At 45.3% G+C, this 22,102-nt stretch overlaps 1 protein-coding gene across 5 annotated transcripts in view; it reads left to right on the top strand.

Annotated features, from left to right (window-relative positions):
* UBE3C (ubiquitin protein ligase E3C) overlaps positions 1 to 22,102 on the top strand; it is a 120,719-nt gene that overhangs the window by 80,839 nt on the left and 17,778 nt on the right. For all 5 annotated transcript variants that reach the window (XM_036864155.1, XM_036864154.1, XM_036864152.1 and 2 more), the window contains one exon: positions 17,201 to 17,413. In XM_036864155.1, the coding sequence (XP_036720050.1) occupies positions 17,201 to 17,413 (213 nt within the window). The remainder of the gene's footprint in view (positions 1 to 17,200; positions 17,414 to 22,102) is intronic.

Here is a 22,102-nt window from a genome sequence, read left to right as displayed (position 1 = left end):
AGTATTGTAAATATTTTGTCTTTTCACAGTTGCTCTTGTTGATAATCAGTGTTAAAAGTGATTCTTTTAAGGTTCTATAAAATTTTCAAAGTGCTGTGAGATGGAAGGCCATAGTTATTCAGTGTAGTTTAAGTGTTAAATATGTTGTATGCAGATTCTTGAAAATTGGCCACTTAAGGATGTTACGGTAATGCTGTAGTAACCAGAATGTTACACCTGATGGTATACACCATCTATACAAACGCACCTTACCCTTTATTGTAAATGAAAGGAAAATTTAGTTATATAACGTAGTGGAAACTCCCTAGTTAATGGTGAAACTTTCAAAGCACACCTTCCCATTAAAGTCAGGAACAGGACGAAGGTACCCACTGAGGCCAGTCCCACTTATTGTTGAACTAGAGCAGTGCTGGCCTTAGACTGTTCAGGCTGCTGTAACAAGATCCCACAGACTGGGTGGCTTACAGACAACAGAAATTGACTTCTCACAGTTCTGGAGCCTGGCATCTGAGATCAGGGCGCCGCGTGGTTTTATCTGGTGGAGGCCCCCTTCCTGGTTCAGAGCTTGTGCCCGCTCCCTGGGTCTTCACATGGCGGAAGGGGGCGAGGGAGCTCCGTGGGGCTTCTTTGCAAGGGCTCTAATCCCATTCACACAGGCTCCACTAACCCTCGTGCCCTAAGCACCAGGGGCCCCACCTCCTGACGCCGTCACAGCGTGTGTGGGGTTTGGGGGAAACGCAGATGTTCAGACCGTGGCATAGCTTGTGGGCTGCCATAGGGGGGGCGCAGGAGGTGGGGCTCCAGTTACCTTGGGAGGGGCTCTTCCCCACAGCTCGGGTCCAGTCCCCCAAGAAAGGGATTCTCCTTTTTTTTCTTTTTAATTGATTACTAGCATTTTACATTAGGGAAACGTTTACATACAAGGTTATTTTGTTTGCTTCTTTGCATTTAAATAGTGTTGATGATTACTAATCCTAGCAGGATGTGGCTGGCAAGTGTCCCACTAAAATCAGTAATTGAAACTTACGCCCAGCTGCTGCAAGTGAGGCGGAAAATCATCTGGTTATTCCCAGAGGAAATTGAAAATGAATGATTCTTGGTTTTTGAATGAATGAATGACTTCATTCCAGCAGTCGTAACTTACAGAGCACGGTGCGTTTGGGGAAGTGTGCAAGGACTCCCCGGTACTCAGACTACCTACCAAGTACTCACGGTCACGACGGACAAAAAGCTTTACCCCAGGTCCGCCGTCTGAGTCAGCGGTCCATTGCAGCGTCTGGCGGGTGCTGCGGTCCAGCCTCGGGCCTCCTGGCCGGCCCGCCTCCTCAGAGTGAGGAGACGTCTTCTGCCCCGTTCCTGGCTCCCAGCACCCACTTCTGCCAGGCACCGGGGCCCAGTTCGGAAGATCCCCTCCTCAAGTTAGTTCCCGTTTCTCTTCGTACTGGGATGTTTCTTGCAGTGTAGAAGAAAGAGGTAACTTCTCCCTGGTTCTGTGAAGTATCGTGCATGGTGCACGCACCGTGGCCACTGACTGCTGAGGTTGATAATAAGTGAAGTTCATGCTTTATGTTGCCCGAGAACCTGGGTGTGTTGTTATACAGATAGGTAAACATTGTTCATGGTATTTTGGGGAAATTTGTTAGGGTTTTTGGATCGTTTAGGAATGCATTTTTATTTCCGCTGTTTGAAATAGTAGAATAGGAACGCCTGATATTTAATATTTACTATCCAGCACATTTTTAGAGACGGGCTAGATTATAACACAAGGATTGTAATCGGTACGGCTTCTGAAAGTCAAAGGAGTGACCAGAGGTGACAATCTGAAACTAAGGGCAGCAAACTACAGCCCCTGAGCAAGTCTACCCACCTATTTTACTGTTTGTTCGTTTTCTTTTTTAAAGACACGGCTTTGCTGGAGCGTCAGTTCCGTATTGTCTGTGGTTGCTGTCCCCCGGGGCAGAGCTGAGCGGTGCTGAAGTACGTGCTGCCGGGCCCTTTCCAGGACGCGTTTGCCAGCCCTGCTGTGGGACCCGCCGGCAGCCAGACCGTAAAGGGCCGCTGTGTCCCGTGGTGAAAAGTTGGCTCTTCATCCTGTGGGTCGTGCAGAATCACTGTGTTCAGCAAATGGCTGAGCTGACAGACTTAGTGCATTTTTAGGGAGACCCTGTGGAACCCATGCGGAGAATGGCTTTCAGAGGCGAGGACAGCAATCCGGTCCTGAGTGACGGTGCCCTGATTACCTAGCGTCATGCTGTGAGGTCAGGTCAGCTGAGGACTGAAACGTGACCGCTGGATTTATCAGCAAGTTTTTGTTTTCTGGGTGTTTTTTTCTTGTAACGTTTTATTGAGATAGAATTCTCAAACCATGCAATTCACCCATTTAAAAAGTACAATTCAGCGGTTTCGGTGCATTCACAGATTTGTACGACCGTCACTACAAATTTAAAACATTTTCATCACCTGTATCCATTAACAGTCACTCCTCCCTTCCCACCCCCAAGACCTAGGCAAACGCTAATCTACTTTTTGTTTCTTATTCTACTATTAATTAATCTATTAAGGTACCGTTTGTCTCTTATTTGTGTCCTTATTCTGCACATTTCCTATAAATTGAATCATAAAGTATGTGGCCTTTTGTGATTGGCTTCTGTCACTTAGCATGTTTTCAAGGATCACTCAAGTTGTGCCATGTGTCAGTACTTCATTCCTTTTATTGCCAATTAATAGTCTTTTGTAGGATAACCACATTTATGTAACCATCCCTCGGCTGGTGGACATGAGGGTAGTCGTTGGTGATGTTTTTAGTGGGGTGGCCTGATAGAAATGAGTTTGCTTCGGGGTGAGGTAAAGGAAATGGAAGGTTTACAGATGGAAAGAGTGTCGGTCGCCTTTCAGCCAACTTGGCTCCCAAGGGAAGGAGAGAGAAGATCTCTAGAGAAAGAACAAGTTCCAGAGAAGAATGGGAGGATGGTTTGGTTGGTGTTCAAAGATAGGGTAGCAATCTTCGGTGAAGTGTCCATGGATAAAGAACCAGACCGGGGGGTGGCCTGGGATCCTGGGAGAGACACAGCAAAGAACCGATGAGCAGGTGTGACCCAGAGCTGCACCCTCTGCAGGAACTTGCCGCGATGGCGCACATGTTGTCCGGCTGCCCTGGGGCTGGTGCAGGGAATCTCCTTGTGATGTCGTCGTTCTCATCAGCTTGGGCGTCAGCAGCCGCTGTGGCTCGTGGCTGCAGCGTTGAGCAGCCCTGGGGCCGGTGGAGGACCAGGGGCCATCTCTGCTAGACGAGGCGAGAGGGGGCAGCCACTGGTGAACGCCCGGCTGACGCAGGGCTGCGCTGTGGTGTCTGGAGAGACTGCAGAGTGAGCACATGGGGAGGAGGGCCCGAGGAGGTGGGGTCTCAGTAGGGAAGAAAGTGTACCGAGGAGGAGGGGTGAGCAATGTGCTGAAGGCAGCTGGGAGGTGAGGAAGGTGGGGCTACGAGGGGCGCAGCTCTGCTCAGGGCGGGGACACTGAGCCAGTGGCAGGCTGAGTGCAAGCCACGCTCGGAGCTCTGTGTCCAGGGGTGATTACTCAGCAGCTTTACCGTCTTTGAATAAGTAATTAAGAAACTAATGTTGCTACGTAATTATTTTCTATAAAAATTAATCAGAACTATAATCATTTTCAACTTTACAATTAAATTCCTTTATTTGTAGTTCTGTTCTCTGTGGTACGTATTATACTAAACAGACCTTCCCTTGAAGCTTAGTGTATGGAGTTGCCCATTTGAGAAGCAGCTTAATTAAAAATTGATGCCTGCACAGCAGATGATGCTCTTGTGACTTATTCTGAAGTAACACTTTTTTTGAAGTACGATTCACATTCCATAAAATTCAGCCTTTTAAAGAGTACAGTTCAGTGGTTGTTAGTGTATTCACTGAGTTGTGCAGCCATCTGCACTATAGTTTCAGAACAGATCCTGAAAAAGGGACCCCCACGTTCATCAGCAGTTGTTCCGCGTTCTGCTCCAGGCCCGTCAGCCCTGGGCTACCACCAACCCACTTCCTGTCTCTGTGATCTGCGTGTTCTGGACATTTCTTATAAAGGGAATCACACAGTATGTGGCCTTTTGTGACTGATTTCTTTGCCTCAGCGTAATGTTTTCAAGGTTCCTCCATGTTGTAGCATATATCAGTACTTCATTCCTTCTTTGTCTGAATAATGTTCCATCCTGTGACTATGTACCGCTGCTTATCAGTTCGTCATGTGATGGATTGTTGGGTTGTTTCCACTATTGGCTATTATGAGTAATGCTGCTGTGGACATTCGTGGACAGGACATTTTCATTTCTCTTACCAAGAAATACATACCTAGGAGTGGAAGTTTTGGGTCATATGGTGACTATATCAAAGTGTCCGCACCCTTTTACAATCCCACCAGCAATGTATGCGAGTTCCATTTTCTCCACATCCTTGCCAACACTTACTATTGTCTGTCTTTTTTGTAACAACCGTCCCGGTGGGTGTGAAGTGGTGTGTCATTATGGTTTTGATTTGCATTTTCCTGATGATTAATGATGTTGAACATCTTTTTGTGTGCTTCTTGTCTTCTGTGGAGAAATGTCTATTCAGGTCCATTGCCCATTTCTTAAATTGAGTTGTTTGCCTTTTATTAAGTTCTTTATATATTCTAGTTTCAAGTCCCTTATCAGGTATGTGGTCTGCGAATATTATCTCCTTTTCTTTGGGTTGTCTTTCATTTTCTTGATGTTCTCCTTAGAAGCACAAAAGTTTTTAATTTTGTTTTTCTTTTGTTGCCTTATCTAAGAAACCATTGCCTAATCCAGGGTCACAAAAATATATACCTGAATGTTCTTCTAAGAGTTTTGTAGTTTTAGCTCTTACATTTATGTCTTTGATTCTTTTTTTTTTTTAACATCTTTATTGGAGTATAATTGCTTTACAATGGTGTGTTAGTTTCTGCTTTATAACAAAGTGAGTCAGTTATACATATACACATGTTCCCATATCTCTTCCCTCTTGCGTCTCCCTCCCTCCCACCCTCCCTGTCCCACCCCTCTAGGTGGTCACAAAGCACCGAGCTGATCTCCCTGTGCTATGCGGCTGCTTCCCACTAGCTATCTATTTTACGTTTGGTAGTGTACATATGTCCATGCCACTCTCTCTGATTCATTTTGAGTTTATTTCTGCAGATGGTGTGAGTTAGGAGGTTCCTCTGTATTCTTTTGTGTATGGATGTCCAGCTGTCCCAGCACCATTTGTTGAAAAGACGGTCCTGGCACTCTTGTTGAGAGTCAGTTGACCACAAATGTAAGGGTTTATTTCTGAACTCTTGATGCTATTTCATTGATCTCTATGTCTAGCCTTATGCCAGTGTGACACTGTTTTGATTACTGTAGCTCTGTAGTAAGTTTTGTGCTGTGTGTGTGTGTGTTTGTTAATGACGAATGGTAATGGAACCCCAGGCCTGACAAAGCGGAGGGGTGGTGAGGATCGGTGTGTCCTGGGTGTAAAAATCACGCTCCGTTATTTGTGTCTCTTCGAGATGCGTCATGATAGGCCCAGTTATTATTTACTTGTTCAGATTCCAAATGGTGCTATTTTAATAATACAGATTTTAAGTGTTCTTCAGCTTTAGTAATGGGCTTCAACTTGACCTCACCATTTTCACAGTATGTTTTCTTCAGGCTCCCCTTACTTCAGTGACAAATTTCAGGCATTGACCTGATGTTAGATTCCTTAGCATAAATTTCAAACAGATCATTTTCTCACCTTAATTCATTTTAAGGCATAATGTATCTCTCCCACCTGGAGCCGTGTGCTGTCCTTGGCGTCAGTTCTCAGGGAGATAGTATCTCTCCCTGTCAGTGGTCCCTTTCGACTCAGTCTCAGCTCCCTCCCAAGGATGTGAGTTTCATAACTCATTGCACGAAAATCTTTGAAAGGATGTGCTGTCGTTCTTTCTGTGAAGATGAGCCTTTACTTTGATAGCCTAACCTGAAACACTCCCTAGATTCAGTGGTTCTTATACAGTGCAGTGACAGACAACAGAGTAATTTTATTTGCATAAATTAAATCTTATTACAGTTCTATATTATTTTTCCTTCCTGAATGTATGAATTGTCCAGTCTTGATTAATGTAGAGGCAGGATAAGTACTAGGTGATCCTGGCTCGCGGAAGCTTTCTGGCTCACTGGTAGCTCTGTGCGTCCCTGGTCAGTGACGTGCTGCTCGCATCAAGAATTGTCCTGACGACACAGTCTTGGAAAGTGCTGTAGATTCAGAGGGGATAACAGATCGCTCTTACTGCTGTACTCTGGAATATGTTACCTCTTTATTTTCTTTTTTTAAATTTTATTTATTTTCTTTTTGGCTGCGTTGGGTCTCTGTTGCCGCGCACAGGCTTTTCTCTAGTTGCGGCGAGCGGGGGCTACTCTTTGTTGTGGTGCGCAGGCCTCTCATCGTGGTGGCTTCTCTTGTTGCAGAGCACGGGCTCTAGGCACGCGGGCTTCAGTAGTTGTGGCACACAGGCTTCAGTAGTTGTGGCTCGTGGGCTCTAGAGCGCAGGCTCAGTAGTTGTGGCGCACGGGCTTAGTTGCTCCGCGGCATGTGGGATCTTCCCGGACCAGGGCTCGAACCCGTGTCCCCTGCATTGGCAGGTGGATGAATAACCACTGCGCCACCAGGGAAGCCCTGGAATATGTTACCTCTTTAAACCAGATTCCAGGGAGAAAAGTTTGGCATCTAAACCTTTCTCCTAAAAATGAAGTTTGTATAAATTCTGTCTCAAAGCTCTTTAAAATAATGAAGTTTAGACAAAACCAGTAACAAAACTATAGTTATTTGAGGATGGTACTTAATTTAGTTCCTCACTTTAAGGATTTTATTCATATAATTTTCTGCATGGAAATTCCTAAGGGAGCAGTAATTTCTAAAACATATCTGATCACAAATGGTTAAACTTTGTACCAACATGTTAAAAATTGTCCAGATCTAAGTGAGTGTAATAGTATAGCACTAATAGTGTGGTATCTGAACATTAAATCTTTAAGAGAAGAAAATTGTATATTGATTGATTATGATATTTATTGGGTCATAATGTATTTAAATTTTCTTTAATGCATATGTTAGTGATTGTTTACTGTGATGAAGTGCAAAGAGGTCTTCAAGAGCGCTCCTACATAGGAAGAATTACCTCATGTCACTGGTCACTTCTCCATTAAAAGTTCCATTAGCAGATGATTCCTACTTTGGTGTGGGTTGTGATTGCATTTTATCGCCTGTAAATCAGGCTCTAGACAGGGAATAAATAAACAGCTCAAGGATGTGGTAATGTCATCTTGAACTTTTTTTTTTTTTTAACAGTTAGAAGCACCTACGTCCATTTAAGCCGATTAAGTTCAGAATATTTATTGAAGGAAATCTTTCATCATATTTGAATTCTATTTGGAACTAGCTCTTTTTTTCTTGCTTCAGAATATTGATTTAATTGAAACAGAATGCCTGTAAATCAAATTATTTGATAATATCTTGATCATATATTTCAAATTTTTAATTAGCAGATGGTGAAACTTCAGCATAGTTTATAATTTTGTATTGAGTAGAATTCAGCACTTATTGTATCATAGAGTATAATGTTGGCAGTTAACAGTTTATCCTGAGATTTTTGAGAGCTGGGAGAATTTATTTTTCTGTTCATTAGAGTCCTTTTATAAAATGCTCACAGAATTTGCAGAGGCTTTAAAACTGTTGATTGAGGTGACTAGTAGTAATTTAAGTTATTTTGGTCCTTAAATGGCAAAGCTTCTCTTTTATAATATCTTGTTTTGAACTCTCAGACTCATTAAGGGTCAGTGTAGGTGAGCTTCCTCATCTGATTGTCATCAGACTAAGTGCTCTGAGCTCTAAAGTTAATATATCTTTCCCTTAGATTTTCTTAAACGTAACATTCAGTAAATAGTTGAGCTTTCTGTGCTTAGCACAGGTCTTCCAAACAATGTTAAGACTTTTTTTACTTTGATATCAGCAAATTTCAGAAGCAAGCTTTCTCTGAATCTCCCAGTTAACCACAGTGGACGATTCATCATGAGTTTGCTCTTGTTGACCTTCAACTTCTTTTGGAAACAGAAAAATCAAAGATCATAATTTATAAATATGTACAATTTATAATTTATGAATGATTATTTTATTTGAACCTTATCCCTTCTGAGAATTGTACCTGCTTTTATAGCATTCTAATCACAATTTGTATTCTTTTCCATTAAAAACAAAGCACTCCCAAATCTGGAGATGATTCTTCTTGCTAGTTAAGGTCATCGTTTTCTATATAAGTTTATTTCTTCAAAATTAAACATGAAATTAAAATAGTTTACTGTACAGTAAAAATGGCAGGTGTATTCCAGAATTCAGTTGATTCCAGTACCAAAAATATTATTGTAGTTTTAGCCATTCTGAGATACTCACCAAAATTCTTTCTGCTCCCACATAAAGTAGATCTTGCTTACTATTGAGATATCCCTTCTCATATTTTTTAAGCACTCCCAAACACTAGTTTAACATGGGTCAGTATTAACACTGGGGCCATTTTCCTTTTTCTAAGCCATGTTAGATTCTCACCAGGAAAATTAGGAACACAGACTCTTGCTGTTGCTGCGTAAAGTGTATTGCATGTCTTTCCCTGCCTTTATTTGTGCAATAAGGGCAATAATTATCTAAAAATAAAATCGGCCCATTTAAATCCTTCTAAACACTTAAAATGAGTAAATTTCCTTTATGAAAAGGTAGCCAAGGGCTTCCCTGGTGGCGCAGTGGTTGAGAATCTGCCTGCCAATGCAGGGGACACGGGTTCGAGCCCTGGTCTGGGAAGATCCCACATGCCACGGAGCAACTGGGCCCGTGAGCCACAATTACTGAGCCTGCGCGTCTGGAGCCTGTGCTCCGCAACAAGAGAGGCCGCGATGGTGAGAGGCCCGCGCACCGTGATGAAGAGTGGTCCCCACTTGCTGCAACTAGAGAAAGCCCTCACACAGAAACGAAGACTCAACACAGTCATAAATAAATAAATAAAAGAACGTGAATTTCTTTAAAAAAAAAAAAAAGGTAGCCAAGTGAAGATGTATATTGCTACTCTTGTTTCTAGAATTGGGATAACTTTCTTTGGGAGATAGCAGTAGGTTGTTGCTCTCCTCCGTGAGTGAGACAGACCAGGCTGGGAGTCCTGGTTCCAGCAGCGGGGATCTGAGCAGAGGAATGATAGCATACGAGTTATGTTTAACAGGCCTCCTGGCCTCTGCTGTTAGAAGTAGCCCAGGGCTTCCCTGGTGGCGCGGTGGTTAAGAATCCACCTGCCATTGCAGGGGACACGGGTTCAAGCCCTGGTTCAGGAAGATCCCACATGCCGCGGAGCAACTAAGCCTGTGCACCACAACTACTGAGCCTGTGCTCTAGAGCCCGCGAGCCACAACTACTGAGCCCACACGCCACAACTACTGAAGCCACGCACTTAGAGCCCGTGCTCTGCAACAAGAGAAGCCACCTCAATGAGAAGCCCGCGCACCGCAACGAAGAGTAGCCCCCGCTCGCCACAACTAGAGAAAGCCCGCACGCAGCAACAAAGACCCAACACAGCCAAAAATAAATAAGTAAGTAAATAAATAAAAAGAAGTAGCCCAAGTGGCAGCAGGAACCCAAGGACTGGGTGATGTCACCCAGGAGTGGGTGTGGCTACAGAAAAGGCCTTTCCAAGATTTAGAGTTCAGGGAGTGAAGGAGAATTTAGCAACACACGTTCAGAAGCAGCAGCTAGAAAGGTCAGGAGAAAACCAGGAAAGTGTTCTTTTGGAAGGGTTTATCTGGAAGCCAAATGAAGACTGTTTGAAGGGAGAGAGAATGACAGATCGGGTCAGATGCTACCCGTGGGTCAGATAGATAAGGACCGAGAGGTGACCATTTCTGTCAGCAGTGTGGGCAAGCAGCTTTCCTGGAGTGTGGTGGAGGCCAAAGCCTCCGCACACGGGTCGAGAAAACGGAAGCGGTGTCTTCCAGAAGTACCTACCTTATGGTGTCCTGGAGCCTCTATCCGTACAGAAACAGTGCGTATATTTGGCAAAACACGCGAGCTGGAGTGTTTCTAGCAGCGCGATACTGCACAGCCCAAACTGCAACCCGCAGGGGCCCGGGGGCCTGCCGGCCGCGCTCGGAAGGTCGCGGAGGTCGAGGGGCGTCTCGCGGGGATGGGTGGCAGCCGGGCCACCAGGGTCGCCGGCCAGGCGGGTGCCTGCGTGCTGTTGCCCTGGGGGGGCGCTTTCCACTGGGGGGGCTGGGCTGCAGCCTGTCCCACGGCTGGGGAGGGGCTGGGGAGGGGGGCCGGCAGGCAGCGACCCCCAGTCTTCTAAGGGGTGGCTGCCGGAGGGAGACGTGAGCAGTGGCTTCAGGGGACAGGGGCTGGTGAGCCGTGTCTCTGGGAAGGAGGCAGAGCTGCTGCCCTGGCGGCGGGGAGGGAGGGAGGGAGGGTCGGCACTTTGGAGCAAGGCTGAGCTGGCAGGGCTCGTGGGCGGCAGTGCACAGCCTGGTGCCCAGACGGGCGCGTCCCCGCTCGGGACGCCTAGGGACTCTGAGAGACGGAAAGCAGACCCTTGACTGCCCGGGGCTGGGGGTGTGAAATGTTCAAAAACCAATCGTGGTGATGGTTGCGCAACTCTGTGAATATCAGAACCACTGGATTGTTCGCTTTAAGTGGGTGAATTGTCCGGTACGTGAATTATATCTCAACACAGCTGTTACCAAAAAGTAGTGCTGTAATATGGTAGTTTGGGTAGAGTCTCAAGTGTCAGAGGGGTTAGGGGAGGGGGAGGTCAGTGTGAGGTGGCTTCGTGGGTGGGGCATGTCACAGACATCGTCACCCTCGTTAGCAAGGGTCCTCAGTACCTGGGGGTGACGCCTCCTACCCTTGAGGGACACCAGGATCCTCACAGTTCAAAAGTGTAATTAATATTTTATTATCCTTGTGGTGAAAGTAGAATTTTTAAACCTGCAAAGTGTTTTCTTTTAATTACGGAGAAAAGTTCTTGGTTGTATGGGGTACCTTAACGAGTGTCTTTCCAGAAGCAGGAATATAACAGCTGCTCTAGAACTCCCAGATACTTACTTCTTTCTTTTCTTTTGACCGCGCCGTGTGGCATACGGGACTCTAGTTCCCCGACCAGGGATCGAACCCGTGCCTCCTGCAGTGGAAGCGCAGAGTCTTAACCGCTGGACCGCCGGGGAAGTCCCAGTATTTACTTCTTGTGGGTAGAAATGGGAGTGTGGGTTTTGTTACTTTGGCTGTGGAGACGCGAGTGCTTTATCGTCTGGAGACCTTCCGGTGGGCACAGTGGGAGGAGCAGAGCAGCCTCTGTGGAGCCTGAGCTGGGGGGGGGGGGCCTGGGGGGCAGTGGTCGCTGCACAGAGTCGCTGCCACACCGTGGTGGGTTTCTGGACGCCCAGTGAGGAAAACAGGATCGAGCAGGGAACTCTCACCCCCACCGTCTAGCACTCTCGCAAGGTTTCCGAAGTGAGAGAGCTGTTCTTGAAAATAAGGCTGTCAGACCCTCCGTGCGGGTTATCAATTGCCACGAACAAGTAAAAACCTCTCCTTCGCTTCCAGGGCTGGTGGGACACCTCGTCCCCCTGGGTGGCAATGGCGCAGGTGAGACCCGACACACAACGCGTGCCGTGTCGCTGAGGGTCAGTCAGCGGTGTGGACAGAGGGGTACGGGAGTGAGCGGTGTGGAAGGGTTTGAAATGAATCCCCTACACGTAGTTTTGCATAACCTGAAATGTCTCAAAAGAGAATAAATGGTTTTTTGCAAACAAATTCATGGATGCAGAATTCCATCCTACAGATCAGCGGTCCCTAGCACACAGTTGGCACTTAATAAATCTGCTAAATGACTAGGCACTGTATGTTGTACGTAGACTTGCACTGAAGATCAGATGTGTTTCCTGCCCTGCAGGAGCTTATCATAAAAATCAATAGTAGCCCCAGAGACCATGTTTTTCAACTCTCAGTTATTAATTCTGAAGCATAGCTACTAAATTAAATAGCATACTGCTATCAGCTTACATCCTTATTTTACATACCTTTTATTTTTCAAACTCCGAGGCTAGCATGATCTGAAATAATTAAAATTATCCCCTTGCTCAATTAGAGTGACTTTAAAACAAGACATCTCTGATATAGTTTTTAGATTAAGTTATAAATGTTCACTTTAGAACTACCTGAAGATTGATAGAGATGCATTTGAAAAGCATTATTTTTTTTATTGATTCTTAATGTAGTAAATTACTGAAGTTATTTGGCCGCAAACAGAAACGGCCTGAGATGCGGCTCACATTGACTCTCCCGGTAGGGCCATGATTTGCATTAATTGCATTGCGACTGCACTTACTTATATTAAAAGGCTTCTACCATAATTAATCCTTTTATTTCAAATCATTTTGGCACAATTTCTAGCTATAAACACTCATAAAAGACAGACAGTTGAAAAATGCGTTATAGGTTTTTTTTTCCATATACCTATTGCTATTTTTTCATGACAAGTAGTTATTGATATGCTTCTACGAACAAGTGTGGTGCAGCTGACTGAGAATTAAGGCCAGTATGAAAAACGCTAAGTGGATTATTTTGCATAAAAAATTGGCAGTTTTTGAAGTTGTATAATTAACCTGTGTTTAGAAAATACCTTGATTTATGCTTACATTTGTATCTCAGTTGCATACATTATGGAAATTTAATTTATAACCCATTTAGCTGATGCAATCATAGTTTTTAGTGCTATCATTTATTAGTGCTTGTATATTAAATGCTCTAAAGGTTTAAACCTGCCTCGTGTAAAAAATTATACCTATGCATTTACATTTTATGAGTCACAGTGGAATTTCTGTTTAAAATTCAGGTAGTTCTGATAGATTTAACAAACTTCACAGGTTTATTGTTACTAATGCAGAAATGGCAAACAATGACCTTATATATTGAACATCAGATGATTTACACTTTGAGTTTACTTTACAGTCCACTGTACAAATGAGGCTTTTCTTCCACACCTGGGATCAATCATGTCGTCTTCTGCAGAATGCTCTCCTTGGCTTTGAAGGCATCATTCATTTAGAAGTAATGGGGTTTATAAGTGCTTCAGGTTAATAGTATTAGCCATTCTTAACTTGAAGCAAACCGTGGCTTCTCAAAACAGCTCTCTCTGTACATTATCAGTAGATGACTTAAGTGCCAGTTGCCATTTTATTACTCGTTCTCTAATTAAGAAGTCCTTTTATGCCATCTTTTCAAAATTAATTGGGTAATCATTAGTCTTCAAATCAAATAAAAGCACAGGGACGTAACACTCCAGTTTTCCTGGCACAGAACATCTGTGGTCTTCACTGGAGGGAAGATGGGAGCCTGAACTCCTGAGACGCGGTGACCTCCCTCGGGAGTGTGGTTCAAGGTGCCTGTCAGTAGCTTTCTGAACATAAACCAGTGCACTCTGGATGTTTACTTCTGGGAGGATGTTTCATAGCTGTTTTCTAGTTTCCTCCAGTCACGTTAGTGGGTGAGAGTTTAAAATGCGGGTCTCAGGGGGTATCTGAGCTTTCTCTGGACGTTTAGGGGGAAAGGGGGAAGCGTGCATATGAGTGCATAAGACTGGTGTGTCTAAGGGTCAGTGATTATAGACTGCCTCCCGAGTATGAGATAGAACAGCGGTCCCCAACCTTTTGGGCACTAGGGGCCAGTTTCGTGGAAGACAGTTTTTCCACGGGGCGGCGGGGAGGAGGGTAGGGTTGAGGCGGTAATGCGAGCGATGGGGAGCAGCAGGTGAGGCTTCGCCCCCCCCCCCCCGCCCGCCGCGCACCTCCTGCTGCAGTACCAGTCCGCAGCCCGGGGCTGGGGGACCCCTGAGATGGAGGGTTCAGTCGTGCAGCAGTGCTGGAAGCTGTGACTACGGAAGGGTCCCTCCCGCGGTGCGCAGTGGCACAAGGCTGCCATCTTTAATGTGGGGAAGGTGCGAGGGGCAGTGCCAGCTCACTCTGGCATTAGTTACGTCACACAGGTCTGTCTCACTAAACCCTGTGCTTAGCCTTTAGCGTGTGTGGGTGTGGCCAGGTGGGTGGCCTCTTGGAAGAGTGACTTCTGAAGTTAGTTTCATGGCTGAGTGATCACCCCTTAGATTAAATTTTGCTTTATTTTAGTTGCATGCATAGCATCATAGCACTGAATCCTCAAACAGTGGTTTGAAGAAGATCTGAGTGTGTCACACGGCATAGCTGATGGTAGTGGTCGCTAAGGCAGAGTTAGTCCAGCCCTCACGCCCTGTCTGTCTGTCCTTCTGGGGTCACAGACTGCCCTGCAAACAGAGAAAGGTCCATGATCCCCTGTGCTCAAGGCGACGCTTCCAGCTCCGCATTTACTAAGCGAGGGACTGACACCCCTTCTCCCCTGAGAGCGGGGGTGACTACAGTCATGGGAGCTTCTCAGAGGATCCGTGTCTCTGCAGATTAGATGTATTCTAACAAAAATGGCCTTTGTGGGGGAAATCCAGACTTCCCCTTGACTTGCACATAAGAATCACTTTTACCTTACAGTCAGTTGGATTTTCCAGGGGGCCAAATGGAAATGCGGACACTGATGTTGCCTGCTTAGCAGAACGCCTGTTATGTAGCAAGCATTCAATAAGTGGTAACTATTATTTTCATTAGAACTTTTTTTTTTTTTAAATTTATTTATGGCTGTGTTGGGTCTTCGTTTCTGTGCAAGGGCTTTCTCTAGTTGCGGCAAGTGGGGGCCACTCTTCATCGCAGTGCGCGGGCCTCTCACTATCGCGGCCTCTCTTGTTGCGGAGCACAGGCTCCAGACGCGCAGGCTCAGTATTTGTGGCTCACGGGCCTAGTTGCTCCGTGGCATGTGGGATCCTCCCAGACCAGGGCACGAACCCGTGTCCCCTGCATTGGCAGGCAGATTCTCAACCACTGCGCCACCAGGGAAACCCTCATTAGAACATTTTTGACAAGAAAGATTTGTTGGGGCTTCTAAGTCATCTGCTACAATAAAATAATAACGCTTCTGAAAATTTTACAGCACATTTCTGATTCCTTGTTGCATTTTACAGCCTCAGGCCATAGGGATATTTATCATGCCAGGTGAACCCTGACATTATATTGGAAAACTTTATATAATTGTATTTCCTACCCTCTTTTGCTGGAGAATCTCTGGAGATTAATATAGTAATACTAACACTTAATGTAATCCAACACCACTGGTCATCAGGGAAATGTAATTTAAAACCACAATGAGATTCCCCCGTTGTACCAACCAGAATAACTAAACTTCAAGAGTGACAGTACTAATAACTGGTGAGAATGTAGACCAGTTAGAACCTTCCTACATTGCTGGTCATGGCGAAAAGAAATTGTATTTTGGAAGACAGCACATCAGTGTCTAATATAGTTAAACCTACCTCGTGTTCCAGTACTTCCACTATCACCCAACCTGCTCAAGTATATAATAAAGAGAAATCAGAGCACAGACCGCAGAAAGGCAGGCCAGTGACTGATACAGCAGCTCTATGATCGTAGCCGAGACTGGAGACCACTCACATGTCCATCGTCGGGTGACTAGGTAGAGCTGTTAACAGCAGTAACATAGGTGAATCTCAAAAACAGTAGGTTGCGGGGAGACAGATATAAAAGAACACAGACTGTATAGCCCCAGTTATGAAGCTCCAGAACTGGCGAAACTTACCTGTGGTGGCAGTAGAGTGAGGGTTAGCCTGAGGGAGGGAGGGTGTTGACTGAGGGCTGAGGGGATGCTGGGTTTGGGGAGGGGTGTGAACGTTCTCTGTCGTGAGCTGAACGGTCGTTACACAGCTGGGAGCAAGTACTGGCACGTTGTACGTTTCACTTTATGTAAGTTATACCTTAATATGAATAGTTGCAAAAATCATTACACATTGCCATCCTTAGACGTAAAGGTAGACAGTAGCTTACAGTGAAAACACTGATCTGGGCATCAGGCAATCTGGGTTTTGACACCAGTTTTGCTGCCTACTAACTGAATATCTGGACAAATCTCCAGAGTTCTAAGGCCCAATTTCTTCATTTTACAATATGTGTTGGCAAACTACAGCCTGTGGGCCTATAGCCTGCCACCTATTTTTGTATGGTCACCGAGCTAAAAATACTTTTTTTCCCTCCCATTTGATGGTTGAAAAAAAAATCTAAAGAAGAATAATATTTCTTGACATTGGAAATTACATGAAACCCAACTTTGGCACATAGCTGCCCTCATTCCTTCACACATTGTGCTCCTTTTGTGCTACAAAGGCAGAGTGGAAGGGTGGCCACTGAGGTGGTCTGGCCTGCTATTGTGGGTAGAATTGTGACCCCCAAAAAGATATGCTCAAGTCCTAATATCCTGTACCTGTGATGCGACATTCGGAAAGATGAGTCTTTGCATATGTAGTCAAGCTCAGGTGAGGTCATATTGGGTAGAGTGGGTCCCAGAATCCAGTGACTGGCGTCTTCATAAGAGAAAGGAGAGGGAGATTCGGACACAGAGAGTGAACACACACAAGGGGAGAGCAGCACGTCCAGAGGCAGAGGCTGGAGGAGCACAGCAACAGGCCAGGGCCCAGCAAGGTGCCGGCAACACCGGAGCTGGAAGAGGCAGGAAGGACCCTCCCCTAGCGCCTGCCCAGAGAGCGTGGCCCTGCTGCCACCTTGATTTCAGGCCTTCAGACTGGGAGACAGTAAGTTTCTGTTGTTTGAAGCCACCCAGTCTGTGGTGCTTTGTTACAGCAGCCCTAGGAGACCGATACACCTGCAAAACACTTCATGGAAAGCACCTGGCAGGCTCTTGTAGCATGAAGGCTGTGGCTCTTAAAAATCCCCATTGGCATTTCAGCCCTAAAATTCTTTGGTAGTCTGTTCTAGAAGTTTCTACATAGTGAATGTATGCATTGAATGCTTGAACTGTGGCCTGGCACGTGGTAAACGCTCACCAAATACTAGCTTCCACCCGTCCTCCTCCTCCTCGTGGAGGAGAAGTGGCTGCTATCTTAGGATTCTGTTAAATATCAAATTGGACATACATTTTCTTATTTTTAGAAAGTATGCAAGAAGAGTTCCCGTGAGATGCTGATCAGTGGTCTCTGTTCTCATTTGAAGGCTCTCTATGAAAATATGCTGGTGGAACTGCCCTTTGCTGGCTTTTTCCTGTCCAAGCTGCTTGGAACCAGTGCGGACGTGGACATCCACCACCTGGCTTCCTTGGACCCCGAAGTGTATAAGAACTTGCTTTTTCTCAAGAGCTACGAAGGTGACGTGGAGGAGCTGGGGCTGAACTTCACTGTGGTGAACAACGACCTCGGAGAGGCACAGGTGAGTCGGGGCTCTGGTGTGCAGAGACGTTTGCGTTCTTCTGTATGAGCTTGTGCACATTTTCGTTGGAAGAGTCCCTGGGGCTGAGAGTAGAGCTGGGGGAGTTCTGGTGGTGAGTGCGGCGCTCGCCACCCCTCGCGGTGCCAGGCTGCCAGGCACAGCAGCCGTCCTCCTGTGAAGGTCACTCGCGTGGCTGTGAGTTAACCTTGCCTCTGGCCTCATTTTTGGAGCCTTGGGGGTAGGTGGGGCTCCTTTGTTCCTCATCCACGCCGAGTGGCCCTCGGCAGCTCTAACGCGGGTCGCAGACCTTCACTATCCATCTGGGTGCTCCTGTTATTTATATCCTTAAAAAAAGTAAATAACATACTAGAGAGTCAAGCTAAGTTTTTGAATAGCTGCTTTATTGAGATACGATCCATGTACCATAAATTCCACCCTGTAGCCTGTACAAGGCAGGTTAGTACGACCAGCTCCAGCATCCACGTTTAGGACACTGTTATCACCACGGAGACACCGTGTGCCCAGCGGCAAGTCCCGCCCGTCCCCAGTCCAGGCAAGCACTGGCCCACCTCCTGTCCCTGTGCCCCTGTCTCTTCTGGATGTTTTTCACACCTGGAACCTTAGGGTGGGTGGCCTCTGGTGCCTGGCTTCGTTTACTGGGTGTTGCAGGTGTACTTCACTCCCTTTTCTGGCCAAATGATGTATGGATATACCACATTTTCTTTACCAGTTGATAGGTGTTTGGGTTATTTCCACTTTTTGGCTCTTAGGAATAATACTGCTATGAACACTCATGTAAACCATACATACTGAACGATTTAACACCCGGGATTTGCTTCGGATGTCATGAGAACAGGGCCAGTAGGTGAAGGCACAGGTGGCCTAGATTGGCCGCGAGGTAGAGCTTGCTGAAGCCGGTGGTGGAGGTGGGCGTGGGGGTCGTCGTACCGTCTGTCTACTTGAACACGCGCGCAGATGATCCCACAGTCTGCAGACCTTTAAAAGATGCACACAGGCAAATTGAATTGTTTGAGCGCTTTGGAAGTCATATTTGTTAATATCTCGTTGGATTTTTGAAGTAACCAACTTGTACTATAATGCTGATTGGGTCATCGTGTTTCCGGTTACTTTTAAGTGCCTCTTGCTTCCTTGTGCAATAATATCCAGTTAATTCTGGATAAAATAAGGAAGATGATGAGTGACCCTAAAATTTAAGCATTAATTCACTTGGAATTTAAGACTGTAGAGCAATTTTGACTAACTGAAGGATAAACGTAATTTTTTCTCCCTGATTAAAATAGTTCCATGTAGCATTTTCGCTTTATATTTCTCCGTATCAATTAATTTCTCTTTTCCTATTAGCTATACTCCATCACTGCTATTCCCATTTTCGGAAGTCTTTTCTCCGTTCTGCCATTTAATATGAACGCTTTATTTGGTAAGAGTTTAAGTGAACTGTGTACATAAAATATAACTATATTATGTTACAGTTTCATTTAACATTCTAATGAGGATGGATTGTGATGAATTTAACTTTCTGGTCATGTAATACGTTAATGAGATACACTAACATACTAGGAGAAATGATAGAATAAAAATCAAATGTTTAAGAGTAGTCGTGACCTGATGTGTCTTTGAAACTTTAAAATCATCTTACTACATGTATATTTATATTTTCAGTCAGATTAAAAACATTCTAACTCTTAAAAAAAAGAGTAACCAACCATGCTTTTCTGACTTACAGTTGGTTTTCGTAGAAGTTGTCTCTTTCGCAGGAGAGGTGCATCTTTTCTGCTCTTCTTATGTAGATTGATAATCTTTTCTGAATCTAGTAGTTGGACTTGAACTATGAAAGTATTATCTTTAAACTTTGTAATTGCTTCTCTAAATTTCTGTTATTCCTTGGTTTCTAATCCAGGCTTTCAAAGGTTATCAGCTTTGCCAGCTTAAAAGTAACTGTGTGTTCAGCAGGTCCTTAGTGTCCCGTCCAGGCAGCCTGGAACGTGCACTGACCCCACAGGTGACTGACCCCTGGGGCGCAGCACTGACTGTTTATTTTGGTGACCGCGTACGCTGACCCCGTCTGGATCGACGCGGCTTTGGGTTTTTTTCTGTGGTGTCGCCTACTTGCCTCTCCATGCCTGTTCTTCCCTCCTTCATCATTCAGGAGGGGTTGGTGGCGCTCTGTGCGCCAGCCAGTGGGCTGTGCGGAGGAGATTGCCTTTAACTGTAAGAGCACACTCATTCTAACTAGAGGCAGATACGATCTGCGTTGTGAGATCTGTAGTTTAGTAGTAGCTCAAAAGGAGTGCTCCCATCCCAGTAGGTCAGGGAGGGCTGCCTGGAAGAGGCTCTGGGTGGGTGATGAGGGGTCACCAGGTAGGTGAGCAGATTGATTTGGAAGAGGCTGAAGTTTCACAGGCTTGGAGGAGAGTAGGTAGGCAGAGCTGAGAAGCCTGGGCTTTATCCTCTCGTCCGCGGAGAACCTTTCAGGGCCTCGGGCTTTAGGAAGGCTAAGCTTACACTCAGGAAGAGAGCCCATGTTTCATTCCTTAGCTGATTTAGGGTATTTCGGGGCAAGAGAGCCTAACAGGTGCGTTTCAGAGCTAGTAGGAAAAGTAATGATAAGACACTTGCGCCTCCTGTCAGCGGAAGCTGACGTTCTGGTTCTGTGAGTCAGGGCAGGTCCTGGGTATTCTCTGGGTCAGGTGGTTCCAGAATTCAGAGAAACCACAGTTTGGTTAAGCAGTGAAAAAAAGTTTTTAATGAGAGGAGTTTGACCGTAATTTTCATTTGTAAAATTACGTTCTGTGGATCAGTGTCTTGGACTAAGTAGATTTTATTTGAGTCGGACGAGGGGTGGGGCAGGCAGGACATTCCAGAGTTTCTTCTTTTCCAGGCTGATGAACGTGCCGTTGTTGGATGTGTCACGTTTGTTTATCCATCTGTCGATGGTCATTACAGTTGTTTCAGCTATCGTGAATAATGATGCCATGGCCGTCGCTGTATAAATATCTTTTGGGGTCCCTGTTTTCAGTTATTTTGGGTGTATACCTAAAAGTGGAATTGTTGGGTCATATGGCAGTTCTGTGTTTAACTTTTTGAGGACCCTCTGTACTGTTTTCACACGATTTTACATTCCCGCCAGCAGTGCACAAGGGTTCCGATTTTTCCACATACTTGTCTGCACTTGTTATTTTCTGCTTTCTTTTCTCTCTGTTTTTAAAATAATAGCCCTCCTAGCGGGTGTGAAGTGCCGTTTCACTGTGGTGGTACATATAGTACACAGCGCTGTGCTGTAGTACCGAGGGTCCCTCAGGAAAACTAAGAGATTTAGTATCTTTTCATTGGCTTCCCCCCTAGACTACAGAACTGTTCCGTGGTTTATTCTCCATCGTGATGTCTTCCAAAACTGAAGCAAAAAGCGTACACAAAGATTTATACATCCTACTGTCTAAACCTTCTGGATATTTTTTAAATGATGATCTTTGTGGTTTTTGAGTTTTCAGTATGTTTCTTAGCCTTTAAAGCTACCTGTTTCAGAAATAAGTGTGGACTAAATCCTAAACAGGAATAAAGGAAATAATGCTTCCTGAGACCTCCTCCTTCCTCCTGCTTGGTCACGTCTAGGCATCTTTGAGAACTGGCATCGATGCTGTAAGATAAAAGGATGAGGGGTTGAGAACCATATTTCATTTGGTTGTTTTGTTTTGACCTCTTCTTCCATCTCATAGAGCTGAAATTTCAGCACTGCAAAATTGAGATGTTTTTTTAAAGACGGGATTTATTATTGTCAGAAGGAAATGTCAGCGTGCAGATAGTGAAGCCGCTGCTGCCTCGCTCCACCTAGTGGCGCGGCTTAGAAGAAACGAAATGAAAGCTTTGGGGCCGTCGCCGAGGCCTTTGCTAATGGGGGTGTTTCCCATTTTCCTCCTGAAGTAGACGGTAATGGTGAGATGTCGCATATGTAAGAGTTCCATTAAAGCGCCACTGATAATACTGGAATCTGCTAAAAGCAGAAGTGTGAAGTCAAGATGTTCCAATTATTCATAGAAATTCCCACTGAGTAGAGAGATTATAGATGATAATGTGTAAGAATAATTATACTAAAGAGTCTAATTGGAAAGATTAAAGTCGCTGGTAAAGTACCTAATTTGGGGAGAGATCGTATGGATTTCTGTAGAAATATATATAAAAACCTAGTTCTCATATACAGGTTTAGGTTTATAAAACATCGTGATTTAGAGATTTGTAATATGCAAACGCTTCATTGTGCTGGCGGGTGATGTTAATGAGTCTTCCCTTTTAAAATAATGGCGTTGCGCTCCAGCTTCTTTCTTTAGTGTGATCAGTATGGCTGCTTGGTAGCCTGCTCGAAAGCGAACCTGAAATTGTAGATGACTAATTTATGCACGTATCTCCCTTGAGGAAAATGCTCAGGGCTTAAGATGGATCCATAAATAATCATCTGTTCTGTAGACGAGCACTGAACTTGACTCATGAGAGCCTGGCTAAAGCCCTGTTTTGGCTGCTTTGCTGTGAGACCTTGGGCGAGTCACAGACCCCGTGCTCGTCTTCAGAAGGGGATAAGCTGCCGTGAGGATGAAATGAGCCCCTGTGCGTGAGTGACGGGGTGGGGGGTGGGCAGAGGGGGCGGTGCCTGTGCACTCCCAGGGGCCGTAAGGTGTA

This window comes from Balaenoptera musculus, chromosome 9, assembly GCF_009873245.2.
Source record: "Balaenoptera musculus isolate JJ_BM4_2016_0621 chromosome 9, mBalMus1.pri.v3, whole genome shotgun sequence".
NCBI lineage: Eukaryota > Metazoa > Chordata > Mammalia > Artiodactyla > Balaenopteridae > Balaenoptera > Balaenoptera musculus.
The sequence above is the reverse complement of the archived record's forward strand: the minus strand, read 5'-3'. Positions and strand labels throughout refer to the sequence as shown.